General features: G+C 32.6%; 1 protein-coding gene, 1 long non-coding RNA gene and 1 pseudogene across 2 annotated transcripts; 2 read left to right on the top strand and 1 right to left on the bottom strand.

Annotated features, from left to right (window-relative positions):
- Positions 1-2,429: 2,429 nt before the first annotated feature.
- On the bottom strand, positions 2,430-5,094 carry LOC127902693 (uncharacterized). Its single transcript, XR_008055133.1, has 3 exons — positions 4,475-5,094; positions 3,815-3,883; positions 2,430-2,898 (listed from the first exon to the last, which is right to left on the bottom strand). It is a non-coding gene; the product is annotated as an uncharacterized LOC127902693 (long non-coding RNA).
- A 1,098-nt stretch (positions 5,095-6,192) lies between these two features.
- Positions 6,193-10,255, top strand: LOC102624846 (probable methyltransferase TCM_000331; annotated as a pseudogene).
- A 4,446-nt stretch (positions 10,256-14,701) lies between these two features.
- LOC127902202 (uncharacterized) lies at positions 14,702-15,449 on the top strand. Its single transcript, XM_052441023.1, has 2 exons — positions 14,702-14,705; positions 15,139-15,449. The coding sequence occupies exons 1-2, from the start codon at positions 14,702-14,704 to the stop codon at positions 15,447-15,449; spliced, it is 315 nt and encodes a 104-aa protein (XP_052296983.1).
- Positions 15,450-21,919: the final 6,470 nt, after the last annotated feature.

Raw genomic sequence — 21,919 nt, 5'->3', positions numbered from 1 at the left:
ATATGTGTTTAATTAATTATACTATATGAGTCACAACAAATGAGAAATATTTTATTCACCAATTATTATTGAAAAATATATATGTCTATATAACTATAGAGTGAGAAATATTTTGATTTAAATTTTTATCAAAAAATTAAACTATTTATTTCATGCAATTCAATGGTGGAGGATATAACATTATGAAATGTTGCTTTGACTTTCAATATCAACCATTAGACTATGAGATATTAGTGGCTCAAATATTGTGCCAAAATTTTAAGTTAAAGTATCCCAAACCATATCTTTATAATGGAAATATAAAAACATACAATGATTTTTTTCCTCATTTTGTCCATTAAATATTATTTGATGTAATATTTTATTTATTGTCACTATTAATTATCATAATAAAAGTAATGACTCTTCGTAGCATAAAAATTTTATAATTACTATCAAAGAATAACAATAAAATTATCTTTCATGATTCATAAACTAAAGTTAATTAGGAATATGTGTTAGATTTAACTTTTATGAAATTAACAAAGTGACATTTGAAAATAAAATGAAAACAAGCTTGCGAAAGTTAAATTTTATAAGGCTGAGATAATTTCCTACCATGTCAATAAAAATCTAAAAATATAAATGATTTTCTTTCACTTTTTTTTCCACGTAAATATCATTGGAGGCAATATTTTATTTATTGTCACTATTAATTATCATAACAAAAGTAATGATTCTTAATAATATAAAATTTTATAATTACAATCAAAGGATATCAATAAAATAATCTTTCACGGTTCATAAACTATAGCTCATTAGGAATATTTATTAGATTTAACTTTTTTGAAATTAACAAAGTGATATTTGAAAATAAAATGAAAATATATAGGCTTATAAAACTTAAAATTCCTATCATGTAAGGATATTAATTGTAAGATAAATATAAAGTTAAGAGAATAAGTATGTTAAATGGGTGTTAAAAATAATACATACTTCATGATTAATTATACAATGGCCCTTAATATTATATAAAATAATGAGTATTTTAATATACGATATTAAATTTTATTAAAACATGTATGATCAAGTAATTTTTATGTTACAAGCAATCTCAACAATGAGTTTATTGATGTAACTATGACATTTACTTAAGTATATGTACTTAGTTGTGTTATTTATTACTATTATATCATATATAAATTTTACAATTGCAACTTATTTATTTGATTTGTGTTAAATAACCTACCATTTATATTTTATACTTAATGGTAATAGATTTTGGAAGATTTATTTAAAAAAGATTATCACATTTCAAATTTAAAGGAGGATTGAAAAATAATTTTAAATAAAATATGCTATTTAAGTGAAATTGTTTCAAACTCTAAGGATGGTCATAGTTATTTTACAAAATTCTCTACCCCTTACACGTTTGTTAACCGTTTACCATTACTTTTACTTTTTTTTAAAACAAATATTGTGTACCATTGATTAAATCCAATGGTACACAATTAAAAACATTATTGATGCTGTAAAAAAATTACAGCATCATAGAGGAACCCTGTTTATTATTACTAATAATAACAATGGAAAGAACAAGAGAATAAAAATAACAATAATATAATGATATTTTAATTGAGGACAAAAGTCAAATTATGAATGGTGAGTTCAAGAAATTAAAACTTGATTCTAAATTAATCCCAAAAACATGTGGGCTCTATGTTTCATTCCCATTTCTCCTTTTATTTTAGTAGAAAAATACTATCAGTCATCCTCATTTCAGATTTCAGTTCTCCAATCCCATAAGTAAATGTACTATTAATGATGATTCTTAATAAATGATGGGGCAAAATTAAATTTGCTCAACTAAAACACGAAACCTTAGACAATATAACTGAAACTCTAAACATTATACATGAAACACGGATATCAAATATAAAACCAGGGAAATAGGTAAATATTTGGGGGTTTTCAAAACATGAAACATTGAACCTTAAAGATGCAACTTGTGTTGTTAATATGAAACATCTCGTTTATACATGAAATATTAAAAACAAAATATGCAACAGCTAAATTCAGACATGCAACTCTGAATGTCTAACATAAGTACGGGTAAACAGGAACCATTGGACTTTGTATATGTAACTATGAATGTTTTATATAAAACATGAACATCAATTATGAAATCTAGAAATGAAATGGGAAAAAAAGTAATGTTTTGGAGCATTTAGAAAATGAAAATGAACTCTTTACATGCAATAATGAATGTTATATATGAAACAACAACGTTAGACGAAACATTAAAATGGAATATGAGAAAATAAGTAAATCTTTGGAGGGTAATTAGAAAACACCGTGGTTAACTCGATACTTGTAACAATGAACCTAATATATGAAAAAATCAAAATCAAACACAAAATCGAGAAGAAAAGGTAAATGTTTGGAGTGCATTTAGAACATGAAATACTGAACTTCAAATATGTACTCAATACACAATATGAAATATGACATTTATACATAAGACAAACTGAAACGACCCGCCCCGCAACCTCCCCCAGGGCGAGTCTATCTAAACTCGTAAAATCGAATTAATAACAAATCTATAAAAATTTCGACAGAGTCTCCCTTATAAATAAAACATATCCAACCCTGCAAATGACAAAATAACACTCCCGAAATAATTTAATAACCAAACATCCTCCATAACCAACTTCTCAAACCAACTCATCAAATATCACCCAAAACATCCTAATATTAAAATATATCAGTTATCCTTAATTACAAAATATAACAAATAAATACAACTCGCAATAACCCAAAACTCAAAATTATTAAATCCACGACTCCTAGCGCCATCACGTGGCCACAATTTCAAATCTAACTATCGTTAATGGATCGACTGATGTACCTGCAAGTCTCCTGTGAGGGGGGGAAAATATAATAAAAAGTGGAGTGAGCATAAAACTCAGTGAGCTCAGTGAGTGGATAGTAGTTGCTAACAATTTAATAAAATATTTAAAATCATTTAATCTTTCTCAAATCAATTTCTCAAATCTTTTCTTAAATCAATTTCAATTTCGTAAATCAATTCTCAAATCAATTTCTCAAAATATCATAAACTCATTTAATTCAAATTGAATAACTGCAATAATAAATCTGCATAAAATCGATGGAATCACCATACTCATATTAAATACTGAATACTAAAAACTGTTATCAAACAAGTACCCAGGGGATAATCTGATCATATCCGGGCTACAACGGCCAGGCAATGACGCACTATCTGGGTAACGTCACGCCCCGGAGCCACAACGGATAGATGGGGACGATCTCATCTCATATCTCATATCTCATATCTCTTATCTCATATATCTGTACTGTGCATGCATAAGCCCCCAAAAGGCAAAAGCGCCCGAACACACGGCCCAAAGCCTCTATGTGTGTCCCGACGGGCCCCAAAGGCCTCTATCTCATCTTATCTGTATCTCTTTTCTGTATCTCTTTTTATCTGTATCTCTGTATCTGGAGGGAAGGGTACTGTCTAATGATTTCAAAACTGATAGTAAACATATGATCCCATCTGAAATCTCATTTTCTTTCTATTCAACATATCTCCAAGTCTGCTCAATTCTAATATCATGCTTTTACTCAAAAACGCTAATAAAATCATAAATCGAACTCATTCTCAATCATAATAAATATCAACACATAAATAAAAGTCAATTCGCTGGAAAATCATTAAATCAACGCATTAAACATTTATTTCTCAAACATACTGTACTATATAAGAAAATCAGCATATACTATGAAAATAGGTTTTGTATATTCCACTCACAGTGATGATGTCTAGACTCAGTATCAACAACGTCCGCGGGTAGATTCTCGTTCGCGGATGCGGATCCTCCTAATCACGGAAAACACCATAATTATTCTCCGTAAAAACCAATTAATATAATAAATCTCGAAACAAATATCTGTTAACGATAAACTATGCCCGCATGTATAAAATTACCAAAATGCCCCTACATGCCAAAATTACCAAAATACCCCCAACATCAATATTTTACCAACTTATCCTCAAACATCATTATTTTACCAAATTATCCTCAGAATCGTCGATTACCAAATCGTCCTCAATTCAGATTACATAAATAACCAAAATGTCAAAAATTACGAAATTACCATCCGCACGTAAAATTACCAAAATGTCCTTATTGACTTAAATTACCGAATTACCATCGTAATCTCAAATTACCTCATTGCCCTAACTTAAAATTACCAATTTATCCACTGATTCCACAAATTACAAATTCACCCTCAAATTTATGAATTTATCGAATTGCCCTTGAATTCAATATTACCAAAATACCCTCATATCAAAATTACCAAATTAACCTCAAAACCATAAATTACCAACTTTATCCTCAATTACAGCAATTACCAAAATATCCACAACATTTGAAATTACAAATTTGCCCTTGGACTGAGAAATTACCAAAATACCCTTGCCGGTCAACGGTCACCGGAATTCATCCGACGGCGACGGGAAGCTCAGGTCTGATAGCTCAGACCTCGGTGAGTCCAACGGTGGTGGCCGTGACCTCCCACCCGCGGCGGCAACGGCGGATCGAAGCTCCAAAAATCCAAAACTTTCCGCTGATCGTTCGGCGATTTCCCGGCGTCCTTGGTGGTTGTGGCTGGTCGGGAAATGTTGCTGGAGACGTGAGGAACCAGTTCCAAGTGGTGGTACGTCGAAAATCCGGCGGGATCAACGACGGCAAAAACGGGTCTAAGCCGCGAGTTTCCGATCCCAAATCGCCGGCGTTCTGGTCGGTTTCCGGCGACTAGGATGGCATGGATACGTTGCTCGTCTCTCAAGCTTCAAATCAGTACCAAGCTTGCCCGGAACGGTGGCCGGAAATGGGAGAACCGGCCGGGTCAAAGTCGCGGGTCCGGGTCGGTCAAATGGGTCAAACGGGTCAACTCCATCTCGCTCTCTCTCCCGCGTGCTCCTCTCTCTCATTTTGAAAACCAGTTTCCTCCTTTTATATGGAACCCGAATTCTTCTTCTTTCTCTTTTATTTTTTTTTTTTCCACTTAAGCTTGATACAAATTAAACTTCTACCGATCCCGTGACGTAAATAAAATCCGACTACTCGAGCTTTTAATCGCGCTCAATTTATATAGGTGGAGAGTCAAAAATAATCGGGTGTGGGGTATTACACAAACAGTAGAATATATGCAACAATTAATGTAAAATATGCAATGATGGGAATAACACGCGTACGTTGTAACATGAAATATAGAATGCTAGTCATGAGACTTAAAATAATAGATATAATAGTGAACTCTAGCCTGAAATGAGGGAGAAAGAAAAGTTTAGGGTATTTGGAATATACTACATGAAACATAAAACAAAATATATGAATATTTTGGATATACTTTGGTCTTTTTTAGACATACTTTTTTATTTTTTATTTGGACATACTTTTCTCATTTTTAATTAATTTATCTTTTTTCTCATTATTGTTGTCATTTTTAAAAAGTTATTTAATTGACAGTATATTTATTTTATTTTAGTAAATAAATTAAATGGAGAAACTAGTTATAAAAATATTTTGTTGTAGGTTAAGGAAAAAAAAAAAAAAGGTGGTCTAGATGGTAGCCAAACAATTAGGGGCTCTAAAAAGAGATTCTCTCTACCACAAGAAATTCTAGAGTACATTAGAAATATTATACTCAATTATTACATGTATGACATGTGTTGTTCAATTAAATATAACTATCAATTGTATGGTGATTTTTCAAAATAAATACACACAACACATGCAAGCACTAATTGGACCTTGTACCAACAAGGATTTCAAGTCTATGTATGGTAGCCACCCCCAATCATAAAGTAAAATTTCAAAGCAGTACATAAAACAAATTGACAATCAAAACCAAAGCAAATAAAAGGAATTGACAAAAACAAAAAAGTCCAATTTCATAAAAGCCAGAGAAATAGTAACAGTCATATGCAAAATGCATCCACTGAAATTACTGTATAGGTGAACAGCGCATTAATCTATACAAATTTAATTAATGAAAATAACATAACGATATTAATAGGAATTCAGTAAAACTTGATGTAGAGTTTTCTCTATAAAAGGCCAAAGGACGCAAGGCAATGATCAGAATCTAGCACACAGAAGTAGATTTAAGAAAGTAGGCATGGTTGTGGTAAATGTTCCTTGCATGAATGGTGGAGGTGGAGAAACTAGCTATGCGGAAAACTCCGACGTTCAGATGTCCTTTTGCTTTAATACTTATTTTATTATTGAAATAAACAATATTGAATTCCTTTAATCTTTAAGTTTTATACTACTACTTTCTCAGAGAACTGTGATATTGAAGGCGTGGCCATTCCTGGAAGAAACTATCAAAGATATGTTCAGCTCCTCTTTTCCTGGTTGTTTTAACGTTGCGGATTCAGGCTGCTCCTTAGGACCCAATACCCTCTTGGTTATATCTAAAATTATTGACACTATTCATAAACTGTGCCATCAAGCGAACAAAAAATTACCCGAGTTTCAAGTGTTTCTCAATGATCTTCCACGAAATGATTTCAACAGCATCTTCCAGTCTCTTCCTGAATTTTATAAAAGGATCAAAAAGGAAAAATTTGGACCTTGTTTCGTAGCAGGAATGCCTGGTTCCTTTTACGAGAGGCTTTTTCCAAGCAGAAGCATAAATTTCATACATTCTTCTTACAGTGTTCACTGGCTCTCCAAGGTACGCATTATTTTCACCTTTTAACCTTCACGTGCTAATTTAATTTTTATTTTTAATTCACAAGTATTGACTTAAATATGTGCAAAATGTGTTTATGTGTAGGTTCCAGAGAATCTTGAGAATAACAAGAGGAATATTTACATTACTAAGTCGAGCCCTCCCAGTGTGTGTCAAGCTTTTTTGGAACAGTTCCAACGTGATTTCTCAGCTTTTTTAAGCTTACGCTCTGAAGAAATTGTTTCTGGAGGACGTATGTTTCTTACTTTTCTTGGCAGGAGCATTGCAGATCCCTCGAGCAAAGATTGCTGTTGCCTTTTGGAGCTGCTGTTGAAAAAATAGCATAACATGCTATTTTGAGAGCACATTTTGAGTGGGTCCCACTTAACGAAAGTGGAAAATATTGTGAGGTTCGGATTCTACTCCGTTGATATTTCAATAGTATAATTTTATTTTCTCAAAATGGTGCTTGGGTGAATGAGAAATTGTCTCTCAAAGTTCACCCTTGGAGTTAGAAATTTGAAAGGAAATGAAACTTATCCCACATGGGAAAAAGAAGCCTATGAATTAGTGTATATATATAAACACTTAACCATGCATAGGTAAGGATTATAAAGATAGAGGCTCTCTCTACACGTGCGTGCGCAGGGGGAGTGCGAATCCAAGACTGATTTGGTTGAATTCGTGTGCGTCCTGCGTACACGAATGTCAGCCCAAAATCATCCATGCAAGCTAGGCACGTTTTCAATTCCTTTTGATTATTTTTTATTGTAACAGTTCATGTGAATTCAAAGAATTGGTAATAGCTTTTACAATTATTTATTTTTAGCTGTTATTCACGTTTTATTTTTTGAATTCAATTTTGAAATCAATTCATTGATTTGGCTGTTATAACAATTAAAATAAAACATATTGAATTCGGAAATTCAATACAAATAAGCTGTTACATCCTCACATGATTATAAAAAGGGCATATCCTCTTCTGTTTTTAAATACACACTAGAAAAAATTAGCACAAGCACACTTGCTGTTTTTCTCTTCATCTTACTTCGGTTTTCTCTGATCGAGTTCACTGTTGTGGTTCGCCGGATATTCCAGCCTGTGCTTGATTGGAGAATTGTACCCGTTTCATCCTGGGAAACAGATACTAGCAAACCTTAAGCACTCCGTAAAGGTGGTAAATCTGTTTTAAAGAGACTGTTTTTGTGCAGGCCTCGGGTTTCCATTTTTTATTTTTCGTTTCCTTTTCGTCTCTCTTCTGGTTTTGCTTTCTGTTATTTCTTTTGACATTTCCAGTAGCTGGTTTTCGTTGGTTAGCTACTGTTTCATTTGTTATCTCACTATTTTCGTTTTCTTACAGCTGCTAACAAAATCTCTCATTCAACTGGCCAATGAGGTCTATAAATTAATTATTCATCACTTAAAAGTTTTCTCTTATGTATGGATTGTTGATATTTGAACAGAAAAATTTAATAGATCACTGATAGAAACAATGGTATACCCGACCAGAGTTATCATGTTAATTGAAAAATAATCAATTAATACAGTAACGTGAACCGATTTATCGTTTCTTCTGTCAGCCTTTAGCTTCTTTAACATTTTAATATGTGTGTGTGTGTGTGTGTACGTATGTATATATGTATATATGTATATGTTACAACTTACAATCTGTGATTTTTGAGTTTCAGGGTCTTGTTGAAGAGGCTGACGTGGATTCATTCAATATGCCTTGCTATTTTCCCTACGAAGAAGAAGTCAAGTCAATTCTCAGGGAGCAAGGTTCATTCAATCTTGATGACACAACTTAAAAGTAATTTTTAACTCTCAAGTATAAGAGTGTCTTGTTGTATTATAACTCGGTGAGTCCGAGGTCGATCCACAGAGAAAAGATTTAATTAGTTTATTTTATTTTATCTAAAAATTAAAATTAAAATTTGAATATAAACAACTTAATTTAAATGAAACTATGGAATTGAACTAGTTAGGGTTATGGATCCACTCTTAGAAATAAATAAAACTTAATAAATTCTTTTTGCCAATTTTTTTTAGATTTATTACCCAAAAGATTAATTATACAAATTATTATTATTTTCCCTTTAAATTTATGATGGATTAAGTATTTATTGTGCCAAAATTTAATTTGTCTACAATAAGTCAAAATACCATTTCACCATGCCTTATATTAAGATCTTAAGAATTTATTGTGCCAAATTCATTTGTTTGTCTACAATAAATCAAATTTTCAAAATATAAAACATGTATAAAATTAAATAGAAAATAATTTAATTTATAAAATTAAACATAGAATTTGATTAAATCATATTTATTTCTTAAGAGTTTCACCTTCCCCTAACTAATATTATTTAGTTAAGCATAATTAAAATAAAAAGAAGTAGTAAAATTGAATTACTTATAATTAAAAGAAATAAAAACAACTAAAATTGGAAATAAAACTAATTTTATTAATGAAAATAATTATACAAAATATTAAAAACACACCTGGAAATCAAGATTACCAGGAGATGGAGAGAATTTGAGAAGAAGAGAGTTGTAGAGAGATGATTAAAACATATAAATGAGGCCTTATTTATAGAAAAATAAATTCATAATCCAGTGCTTTGCGGTCCATCATAGGCTTCATGCATGTGCTCCTCACAACCCTTAGATCAAGATCCAATGGCTGGTCAAACTTCAAAAGTCAACATCACACATGGCATCATTTGACTCGTCCGATTTGCCCAAAGAACGGTTGAGATTTGGCGGGTTAATGGGTGGATCGGGTCGACCCGAATACAAAGATTCGGATCCTCCAACTTGCTTCACCAACCATTGCCACGTGGCACAATCATGGCCATTGAATCATGAACGGTTGAGATTTAGTCAAGATTGCCAGTTATCCCATGCACTCATATCTATTGTAAGCTCATTTTATCATCCAATCAGTGCTCGGTCAACAGGAAAAGTCAACTTTTTTTACACAAGCCCAATTTTAAGCCGATCTTGACTGATCTTAAGGTTTTCGGACCTCCGGAATCCAAATTTGACCTCCGTTTATTTGTTTGGAGCCTCGAAGTACGTGAAATTAATAATTTTCCTAATAAACACATAAAATACACAAAATTAAATATATTTAAAACATAATTAATAATTCATAATATATTACATAAACACAAATATAAATTATAACATAAGCATAAAATAACATATTATCGCTTGATAATTAAACAATTTTTAATACTAATCACTTGACACGTTCGAAAGTTTTGAGGTGAATTGGGATCCCAGTGACGATGTTAACAACAAAAGTTTTGTATTCAACAAAGACCGGTGTGGACAAAATGTTGCAAATTCTATTAGAGCTGTTACCGAGCCCATGCTTGCAAGTCATTTTGGAAACGCCGTAATCGATCCTTTGTTTGCTCGATTTGCTACGCTTGTGGCTGAGCATTTAGCTGTGGAGAAGACGAAGTATATCAGTATAGTTATCTCCATGACAAACAAGTAGTATGGGTTTGGAAACTACCAAGCGTTTCTTTCAATGGTTTTTTTTTTTTAATTGTTCTCAATTTATGGCTATTATGGATAAGAATAAAAAATTAATGATGGAAATAAAATAATCAGTGAAATGATTGATTGTCCTGTCTGGATTGTTGATTAAGAAAGATTGATAATTAGTCATGATTTCTAAATTATTTTAATTATTTCATTTCCTTTGCTTTGTTTCAAACATTTGTATTGAGCTTTGGTTCTCATGAATAAATAATAGTGAAATTTATCATTTTGTACACCATCCGCATCAACTTTAACCCAACCTACAGATAGAAATAATACAAGCAACTTTGTATAAATTGACATTAATTCCCATGACTCAGAAAAGTTTAGATGAAAATATATAGGAGAAAATAATTTAATTTACTTAAATATTTAAAGTTAAATATTGGAATACAATTTTGTACCTTGTCACTAATGGGTGCCTTTTTTTCCCCCCCAAAAAAAATGGTTAGAGGGTATTCTTTTCCTAATGCAAATTGGTATTTTGACCTCTACCATCATGAGAATTTAAATTGGGGCGATTAGCTAAAAAAATTACTTGAAAACACTTGGTCACTAATGGATACATTTCACAATATTTATTTAAATTGTTGAATTTAATCCTATACGGTGAATAAGAATTTTTTTTGAATTTATTTAAAATAATATTTTTGAGACATACCTAAAGATAAAAGTATATGTTAGAATTTCTTAGGTTAAAATTCCGTTTTGGAAACCTTTTAGTTGTGACATAATTTCTTAAAACTACTCAAAATCTTGCATAATCCCATAGTTAAATTTCATGGAAAATAATTTAATCTATTGCCTTAATCAAATAAAAAATAATAAGTTCAATAATGCACAATAATAAAAGAGTAAGGGAAGAGAGAGCAAACACAATAATTTTTACATGGTTCGGCAATCCCCGCCTACATCTACGCCTCCAAGCCAATCAAGCTTGAGGATTTCACTATCCAAGCCTCCCAAGGCTTCAAGTTCTTTACAATTGACTTCCAAGGTGTCAATAAACTTTTACAACCAAGAGATTATCTCACAATCTCTTCACTCAAGTGTTTCTCACATTTAAACACTCACAAATTTGATGATAAAATAAAGATTACAACAATGAACTCTCTTTTAGAGTAAATGTACCAATGATAGCACAATAGAGATTTAATCTATGATGATTCCAAATTCAGAAGCTCAAAATATGATGTTTGCACTTGTTTATGCTTGCAAGAGTCTTAAAATTGATGTTGGAGTTGAGTTTTTATAACTAAGGCCCGAAAACTAGCTGTTATGAGCAAATTTTAGCGAGCAAGCAGCTAGCCACTTAATTTATCCAGCTCCCTACTTTAGAACAGTAAAGTTACCGTTAACTTTGAATTTGCTACAGTAATACTGTTCATAAAATTATATTTGTGCCCAAAACTTTCTATAATTATACTATAACCCCACACGTCATAAAACTTTACAAACATGTCCAACCTCAGAGTTTTCTATATAATACTTGTTATTCCTAAAAATTTATAAAATTGTGATATGGCCCAATACAAGATAATATTTTTCAAAATAGTCCTTTTCAAATATCTAACATAATATTTACAAATTTCAAAATTTTCAAAACTTCTTCAATTTAGTCCAAATTTTGAAAGTGTGAAGTTTTCCTTAGGCGGCTAGTCCCTAGCCCTCAGGCGGTTAGCCGCTAACTCTTTGTCCATTTATGATATTTACACTCAGGTCCTCAAACGTTCATAAATTACAGTATGGCTCAAAATGTTTCAAATATTTGCAAAAACGTCCAACTCTAGAATTCAAAACAATACTTATTAAAATCAAAGATTGCAAAACTTTTTCATTTTAGTCCACATCTTGAAAAATAACTAACTTCATAAAATACTTATCTTATACTTGTAAAACTTTTGATTTATGAAAAAATAATGATTTATTAAATAAAATCTTGAGCTTCTTAAATGTTAAACCATTCATTTATTAAATCATACCGACTTTACAAGAATTGTCACAATAATGAGTCCGTTGAGCTCTAAACTTTATTCTTGATCACACCATTGTCCATTGAGTATCTTGAGCTTGATTCTACGTGATTTACTTCCTCGTAAATAATATCCCTTAAGAACTATCGAAATGTGAAATACAATATTTTTCAATTTTCTTAAGCATTTTCTCGTAAATAATATCCTTTAAGAACTAGTGAAATATGAAATACAATATTTTTCAATTTACTTAAGACTCATATTTGTGATCATCAAAATTATAATATGTGTAGCCCTTTTAGGCTAACAGACAAAATGTTGCAAATTCTACTAGAGTTGTTGCCGAGCCCATGCTTGCAAGTCATTTTGGAAACGCCATAATCGATCCTTTATTTGCTCAATTTGCTACGCTTGTGGCTGAGCATTTAGCTGTGGAGAAGACGAAGCATATCAATTTAGTTATCTCCATGACTAGGAAGTAGCATGCACAGTTAGCCCTGATGAATGTTGCATGCATGTTAACGTTACACATCTAGATCTAGGCATGCTTTAATATGTTAGTTATTTGCTTGAAAAAGTTGTGTCAAGGAATAAACAATCTAGAAAAATAGAGAAAAAGAACAATGCACTTACAGAGAAGAGGAGAGAAATTAATTAATTATTTTATTTATTTATTGATGATTTTAGTCTTACAATTCAAACTTATATATACTAGCTTCAATCCTTTGACGGTAAGGAGCTAATCTAATATGATCTAGTATTAAACTAGGATTCCTAATATGATTAGTTTTAAATAAATTTGAGCATCATGTTAATTAACATTCTTCCCCTTAATGTGATGTTTTTCCACTCCTAAAAGTTCCTTTAGTTAATGGAATTTCACTTTTAGCAGAGCTTTTGTGAATATATCAGCCACCTGCTCTTCAAACTTGCAATGCTTGAGCTGAATGTCTCCATTGCCAATTGCTTCTTGTATTTGTTAGCCTAAAGGGCTACGCATATTGTAATTTTGATGATAACAAACACGTGTTTTAAGTAATTTTAATAAATATTGTATTTCACATTTTCACTTGTTTTTTAAGGGTAATTTTTATACAAGTGAAATCAAGCTCAAGACACTCAACAGACAACGGCGAAATCAATAATAAAGTTTAGAGCTCAACGGACAAATTATTGTGATAAATTATTGTAAAGCCGGTATGATTTAATTGATGAATGATTTAGCATTTGAGAAGCTCAAGAAATTAATTTAAATAATTACTTTTCATAAACTAAAAGGTTTTATTTTTATAAGATAGAGTATTTTGTGGATTTAAGTAATTTGGACTTAAATGAAAAGGTTTGCAATCAATGAAAACACATTACTCACTCTCAAAGTAATCTTGATTTAAGTCTAAAAGTGTCATAATAACTCTAATTTCATAGAGTTATTAGTGATCATGTTCAATGTAATCGTACTATATCAATAAATTCGTAAATGATTAAGACAAATCATTCAATGAATTTATTACAGTCTATACCTAAATAAAGTGTCCAACTTTTTTTATCAACTGCGAACTTAATTTATTTAATCATAAGATAACTTGTATTTATGTCTTTTGTGAATCCACATGGTGATCACATAAATACATATAATATGATTAAATGGACTTTACTCAAAATATTAATGAAATTAAGATATTTAAATAAAATACCTCATTTATTTTATTAATCATAAATATTATTTATTACGTGCCTGTTTGGTATGGCTTATCTAATGGCCATAAGTGTTTATTTAATTCTTATCATAATTTTTATTGTTATTTGATTGTCTTTTTAGTAGAGCTTTTAGAGCTTAAATAAGCTATTTTGTCTCTACTAGAAAAAGCTCAAAATTTGGGCTTTTGAGAGTAGAGGTTGAAAAATTTTTTTTAAATGTTAAAATATCTTCTACTTATTTGACAATCTTATTTTATTCTTTTCATGACATAATTTAAAAAAAAATTACCTATTAAAGTAATTTCATAAATTTTTAATAAAAGCTCTTATTAACAACCAAACAAATAAATTTTTTTAGGTAAAAACTCTACAGCCAAAAGCTCTACTTAAATAAGCTCTACACATATGCTTTTAAAGAGCATATTTTCCCAACAGTGGTTTCTGGCGGGGCATAGCGCGGCCCCATGGGCAGCGCCAACAAGCCACCCGCGGCGACCACAGTGCGGCAACATGCTCGGTGAAAGCGACAGTCATGGTTGCTGCCTAAAGAAAGATGTTAAAAAAAAATAGGGTTTTTGATTTGGGCTGGTCTGGTCCGATTCGGTTCAATCCGAACCAGTCTAATTCAAACTAGTCAACAGTTGACCATTGATTGGTCAAACTTTGACTTTGACCTGATTTTTTTTTAATTTTTTTGGGTAATTTTTTGTGCATCTTTAAATTCAAATATGGGTAAGTTTATATTTATTTTGAGATAAATTAGTTAAAGCAACATTTTGCCAAAGTGACCTCTCTTGTGAAAATTAAATTATTTTAGAATATAAACGGTTTTGTATATGTAATTTCGGTAAATATTGATAGGCCCAAAGGAATGTCCATATTTAATAGAATTACATGTGCACCTATGGTAATAAACACGTAATGATTATTCGATTATACATATGAACAATATATCGGCCCAAAGGAAGATTAATTGTTTGACATGCTCTTATTATCAATGTTTGATTACTACACCAAGATATCACTTACAAGTTAATATTTTGTCCAAAGATGAAATATTAATGGAGTGTCCAGTATCTTGAGATGGGGTTTATTTTTATTTGAATTTATTTTTGTTTTAAGACTAATATGAGTTTCTTTTGTTTGTTTATTGTTCTATGTTCAGTTATGTCTGCTGCTAATATTACTGCCAACATCAATTATATTCCTATGCTAAATTGCTCTAACTTCAAGTCATGGCATAAGAACCTCTCAATAGTTCTCTCAGTCATGGATCTTGACCTTGCGTCAAGGGTTGATTCTCCCCCACCTCTTGCGAATGAGAGTACCCCTGATGAAAAAAGGGAAATGGAAAGGTGGGAAAGATCAAATCGCATGTGTATCATGATCATGAAAAAGGGCATTTCAGAAGCATTCAGGGGCTCAACGACTGAGAAAGCAACTACAGCTAAGGAGTTTCTTGCACAGATTGAATAAAGGTTTGTCAAGAACGAAAAGGCTAAAATTGGTACGCTCTTGACAAGCCTAATTTCAATGAGGTATATGGGGTAAAGGCAATATTAGGGAGTACATTATGGAGATGTCTCATCTTGCTTCTAAGTTAAAAGCGCTTAAGCTTGAACTCTCTGAGGACTTGCTAGTGCATTTGGTTTTAATATCCTTACCAACACAGTTTAACCAGTTTAAGGTGAGCTATAATTGTCAGAAAGAGAGTTGGTCTCTGAATGAGCTCATAGCACACTGTGTTAATGAAGAGGATAGACTGAAGAAAGATAAGGCAGAAAGTGCTCACTTAGCCTTTACTCCTAAGGGCAATAAAAGAAAGAATGATAAGGAAGCTGTAAATACAACACCCAAAAGAAACAACAAAAGAAATCAGGTGATCCAGAAAGTATTGGTTGTTTCTTCTATAGGGCTGAAGAGCATAAGAAGAAGCACTGCACTAATTATCACGAATGGCGTGCTAAGAAAGGTATGCTTCTTAGTTTGGTTTATTCTGAGATTAATTTAACTTTGATACCTAGAGACACATGGTGAATATATTCTAGTGCAATCACTCACATCAGTGTGTCTATGCAAGGTTGCCTAAGTTGCCGAAAACCCAATGATGGTGAAAGATACATCGATGTGGGCGATGGCAATACAGTTAAAGTATAAGCAATTGGAAAATTTAGATTATTGTTAAAGACTGGATTTTATTTGGATCTCGATGAAACATTTATTGTTCCATCTTTTAGACAGAATTTGATTCTATTTCTACTTTGGACAAATTTGGTTTTTCTTGTTCATTTGAGAATAGAAAATTTAGTTTGTTTCATGATTCAAAACTGGTTGGTTATGGTTTTTTGTCGGGCAATGATAATCTTTATATGCTTGATACAATTGCTTTATTTAATGAATCCCTACAATTAAGTACATGAGGTGTAAAGAGAAAATTAACCAATGAGAATCCAGCTGCGTTATGGCACAAGAGATTGGGTTATATCTCCAGATGGAGAATAGAGAGACTCGTGTCAGACGAAATTCTCGACCCTTTAGATTTCATAGATTTTGACATATATGTTAATTGTATCAAGGAGAATCAAACCAATAAAAGGAGATTTGAGGCCAATAGGACATCGGATGCCTTAGAACTCATACATACAGACATTTGTGGGTCATTTCCTGCAACTGCTTGGAATGGTGAATAATATTTTATGACGTTCATAGATGATTTTTCTAGATATGGCTACATATATCTCCTCCATGAAAAGTCACGGTCTTTGGATATGTTCAAAATCTTTAAGGTTGAAGTTAAGAACCAACTCGGCAAAAAAATCAAAAGCATCAGATCTGACTATGGTGGCGAATACTATGACAGATATGATGGTTCATGTGAATAACGTCCAAGACCATTTCCTAAATTCCTAAAGGAATGCGGTATCGTTCCACAATACACTATGCTGGGTTCATCCACTATGAATGGTATTGCTGAAAGACGATACAAGACGCTTAAGAACATGGTGAGGAGTACGATTTTCCATTTCACCTTACCAGAATCATTTTGAGGAGAAACACTTAAGACTGCAGCATATATCCTTAATAGAGTTCCAATTAAAGCAATTGCCAAAACCCCTTCGAGCTTTGGACATGTAAGAAGCCTAGTCTAAAGTACTTGCATGTTTGGGGATATCCAGCTGAGGCAAGGCCTTATTGGCCTAATGAGAAAAAACTAGACTCAAGGATGGTAAGTTGCTATTTTATTGGATACTCAGAACAATCTAAGGGGTATAAGTTTTGTGATCTCATGACTAAGTCAATTTTTGAGTCGGTAAATGCTCAGTTCTTTGAGGATGTCGAGTTTGCGAGGGGAGATATGGCTAGAGACTTTGTTATTAGCATTAATTAGGGTCACATTCCTGACTTTGTTCAAGACACAACAGATCAAGACAATGTTGAAGAACCTCCCATACAAGAAGTTATTCCAGAAGAACAAACTTTATCACCTCAAGAACCTATGCCATTAAGGAGATCCACTAAAGAAAGGAGAAGTGCATTGCCAGATGATTACATTGTATTTCTCCAAGAACATCAGGTAGACATTGGAATAATGGAAGATGATCCAATCAATTTCCATCAAGCCATGAAAAGTTCTAACTCTCATAAGTGGATTGATGCCATGAATGAGGAGATGAAGTCCATGAAGGACAACGACGTATGAGATTTTATCTCATTGTCAGAAGGCGCAAAACTTATTGGTTGCAAATGGATATTTAAGACCAAGAGGGATTCAAAAGGCAATGTGGAGAGGTACAAAGCGCGTCTTGTCACAAAGGGCTTTACACAGAAAGAAGGCATTGACTATAAAGAGACTTTCTCTTCGGTTTCTTTGAAAGACTTTGTTAGATTATAATGGCATTAGTGGCACATTTTGATCTTGAGTTACATTAGATGGATGTAAAGATAGCATTTCTCAATGGCAATATTGATGAGACGATTTATATGGTGCAGCCAGAAAACTTTGTGTCCGAAGACCCAAAAAATATGGTTTACAAACTTAAATAATCTATCTATGGACTCGAGCAAGTATCTCGACAATGGTATTTCAAGTTTAATCAAGTGATTACCTCATTCCGTTTTGAGATGAATTTAGTCGATGATTGTATATACCATAAGTTTTGTGGGAGCAAGTATATTTTTCTAGTTTTATATGGCGATGACATTTTGCTTGTCAGCAGCGATATATAATTATTGCATGACAGCAAAAGATTTCTAGCTAAGAATTTTAGGATGAAATATCTTGGTGACGTTTCTTTTGCATTAAGCATACATATATACCGCGATCACTCCCAGGGTATTCTTAAATTATCTCAAAAGAGCTATATCAAAACGGTTCTCAAGAGATATGTCATGCAAAATTGCAAACTAGGTGATACCCCTATAGCTAAGGGAGACAAGTTTAGTCTCAATCAGTGCCCTAAAAATGATTTTAAGGAAAAAGAAATGCAGAAGATACCTATGCGTCAGTAGTAAGAAGTCTGATGTATGCTCAAGTTTGTACGCGACCAGATATTGCGTATGTTACTGGAATGTTGGGCAGATATTTAAGTAATCTAGGAGTAGATCATTGGAAATCAGCCAAACGGGTCTTGCGATACTTACAAAGAACAAAAGACTACATGCTCACATATCGGAGGTCGGATAAGCTTGAGATCGTTAGGTATGCTGACTCCGATTTTGCTGAATGTCAAGATAGTATGAAATCCACTTCGGGTTACATCTATCTATTAGTTGGGGGTGCGGTCTCTTGGAAGACTGCTAAATAGTGTCTTATAGCCTCTTCTACGATGGTTATAGAGTTCATAGCATGTTATAAGGCATCTAATCATGAAATATGGCTATGAAATTTTGTCACAGGGCTGCGTATAGTAGATGATGTTGATAGACCACTTAGATTATTTTGTGACAATAGGTCAGCAGTGTTGTATTCAAATAACAACAGGAGTTCGCCGAAGTAGAAGTACATAGACATCAAGTTCCTAGCTGTTAAAGAAAGAGTTCAAAGTGGACAGTTGTCTATTGATAACTCTATGAAATGAGAGTTATTATGACAATTCTAGACTTAAATCAAGATCACTTAGAGAGTAAATGATGTGTTTTTATTGCATTTTTATTACATTTTACATAAACATTCATTTTAGTTTAGTCTTAATAAGTTTTGCTTGATTTAAAGTAATTCGTGCTCAAATTGTGTGCATAATTATAGGTTTCCAGAAGTTTATAATTCATGGAAGGAATGCTGATGCAATAGGCTGGCAAAAAAGAGGAATAACATGGCTATAAAAGAATTGAAACAAATCTAGAACAGTGCTGTTGCTGTAGTAACCATTGCTGTAGCAATCCTGGAACAACGACAGAGAAAATTTCGTGCGGGATACTTACAGAATTGCAATCTGCAGTTTTCTAATCTGACTTATACGCGCCCTAGGCTTCTGTTTACCCTAATGTTCAACTATAAAAGAAGCACACATCATAAAGAAAAGGGAGAGCCGTCACTCTAGGAGAAAAACACAAAGAAACAAAAGAAAAGCAAGATTCAAGAGAGATTGAAGGCTACACAAGAGGAAAAATTGCACAGATCAATTAGGAGCTCAATCCTTCTTATCCTTCTCTTGTTTTCGTGTTTTCTATTTATTCATTGGGATATGTTTCATGGCTGAAACTTTGTTCTTTATTTTTCTTTTGAAAACCATGAACTAAATTTATTTGTGGTTGAGTGATAAACAATCTTGATGGTTTATTGACTGAATATATGTGTTGCTGCATGTTTGCTGTAGCAGTTTATTTTGATAGTATTTATTTTTATTCATTATTTCGGTTGATCACTCATTTAATGGTATAAGTTAGGAAAGAGCTGCAAAATGACCTATCTTAGTGGAACATATCAGAGCAATACTTGGTTTTAGATTGGGTTTCCTGGATTGAGTTTAACTTATCCCAAAAGGATCATGCTTAATCTAAAATTAGTGATGAACTAGACATAGGGATTCACCTTGTAGGGTAAATAGAACCTAAGCGTGTAATGCTATATCTTATGTTGGCATAACAATTGATCACTGTTAGATTACATATAGATATAAGATATCCAACATGCAATGGCTAAAGATGCATAAGGATTCTGCCCAGTGTTGTAGCAAATACTACAGCAACCGAGCCAACCATTAGAAAATAGTCAAGACCATTAGGGGAGTTTATTCACTCAACTACTTTATATTCCCATTGATTTTATCCTTGAGATTGACGTGATAATTTACTTTGTTGCATTTTATTTATTATGTTTTTATTTTAATTAGTATATTAGTTTCATTAATTGTTTATTTTATTTTAGCACAAAATCTGCACTGTTAAGATTGTTGTAGCAAATCTGATAACATCAATCCCTGTGGAGACGATCTTGAATACTCATCACTTTAATACTTGTTGTGTACACTTGCACATTGACACCAATAGCATTAGTATTTATACACCAACATCTATAGACCACATCAATACAGACTCCATGATTGCGGATCCACTTACTAAGGGATTGCCACCCAAGACGTTTCATGAACACACTGCTCATATGGGTGTCATGTCATTGAAGGATATTAAGTTTTAGTGGGAATTTATGATTTTAGATGCTCTTGTAATATAGACATTTTTCAATTATTTTGGTTTATGGATATTTAGTTTATTTTCTGCATAAATAAAGTTTGGTGTATTCACACTCTGATTTTGGTATGATTTGATCTCACTAAGGTTTAAGGTAGACCGGTTGGAAATAAGCATGTTAAGATCACATTGCATGAAATTTCCATGCTACACATCCACATCATGATCCATGTCGTTCAATTGTATTGACATAGTGACCATTGATGGGTCGAGTTACGATAATTGTAACGAAGGCCTCTTTGATCGTATGTTAGTATGATTGATGGACCGGATTGGTTATAGATACATTTTGATAATGACAGTAAGGTTAAACTCATATGGTTATTTTTGTCCAAGTGGGATATTGTTGGATTTTTTAATCTAATATTGTTGGATCCTTAATCCAACGTTGGCCTTATATGTGAATAATTATGTGTTGCAGACTGTCATATAAGTTTAAGCCCAATTAAAAGTGATCTATTTAGGTTTTCGGTATTATGGGATTTAATGTATCTAATAGGGTGTAGGCCTTTAATGTGTTAAGACTCAATAGTATTCTAATTCTATTATGGGCCGAATTAGGAATACCCAATGACAACAGGAAAAATTTGTTGATATAAATGGTTATGGTTCCAGGTCACACGTATCTTTCTATTCTCTATTGATGTCCCATCATCAGAGAAAAAGCGCAGAGAGAATTAAAGGACTCTCTAGGAGAACGTGTAGATTTGAAAGGCCAACTACACTATTTCAAAGAGGAATTAAGCGCTATGAATTTAGGTACGCTTCCGCATAATTTTATTATTGATTCTTGGTGATACAACATGAATGTTCTTGGGTTTATAGGTGATGGTTTTCACCAAAAGTTTTCTTACCCCAACAGATTAGAGATTTATTTTTAGTCACCCAGTAGTCCCAACAAAAACGGATCGTCTTACCATCCCCATCATTCCACTAAATCCCCTTCTTCATGTCATTCCAAACTCGCTAAATAGATTTCCAAAGGTGAGAACCATACCTGGTTGGCAGTTTGTGTGGCAGGTTCTCATGGTTCACGCCATGTTTCGTAAGTAGTGCCTGCGACTATATGCTTTTTAGATCGGCAACTAGGTTCTAGTTCACTTAATCAACAAAGCTTGATTCATAAAATCCAGGTTCTTGAACCCCAAGCCACCGCAACACTTGGGCTGACAAATCCTCCCAACAAGGCTCATCTTCCTCCGGTTATTAGCACCGCTCCAAATAAATTTTCTGCAAGCTTGATCGATTTTACTTTT

Source organism: Citrus sinensis, chromosome 5 (genome assembly GCF_022201045.2).
Source record: "Citrus sinensis cultivar Valencia sweet orange chromosome 5, DVS_A1.0, whole genome shotgun sequence".
Classification (NCBI taxonomy): Eukaryota; Viridiplantae; Streptophyta; class Magnoliopsida; order Sapindales; family Rutaceae; genus Citrus; species Citrus sinensis.
Note: the sequence above shows the minus strand (reverse complement) of the source record. Positions and strands in the feature narration are given on the sequence as shown.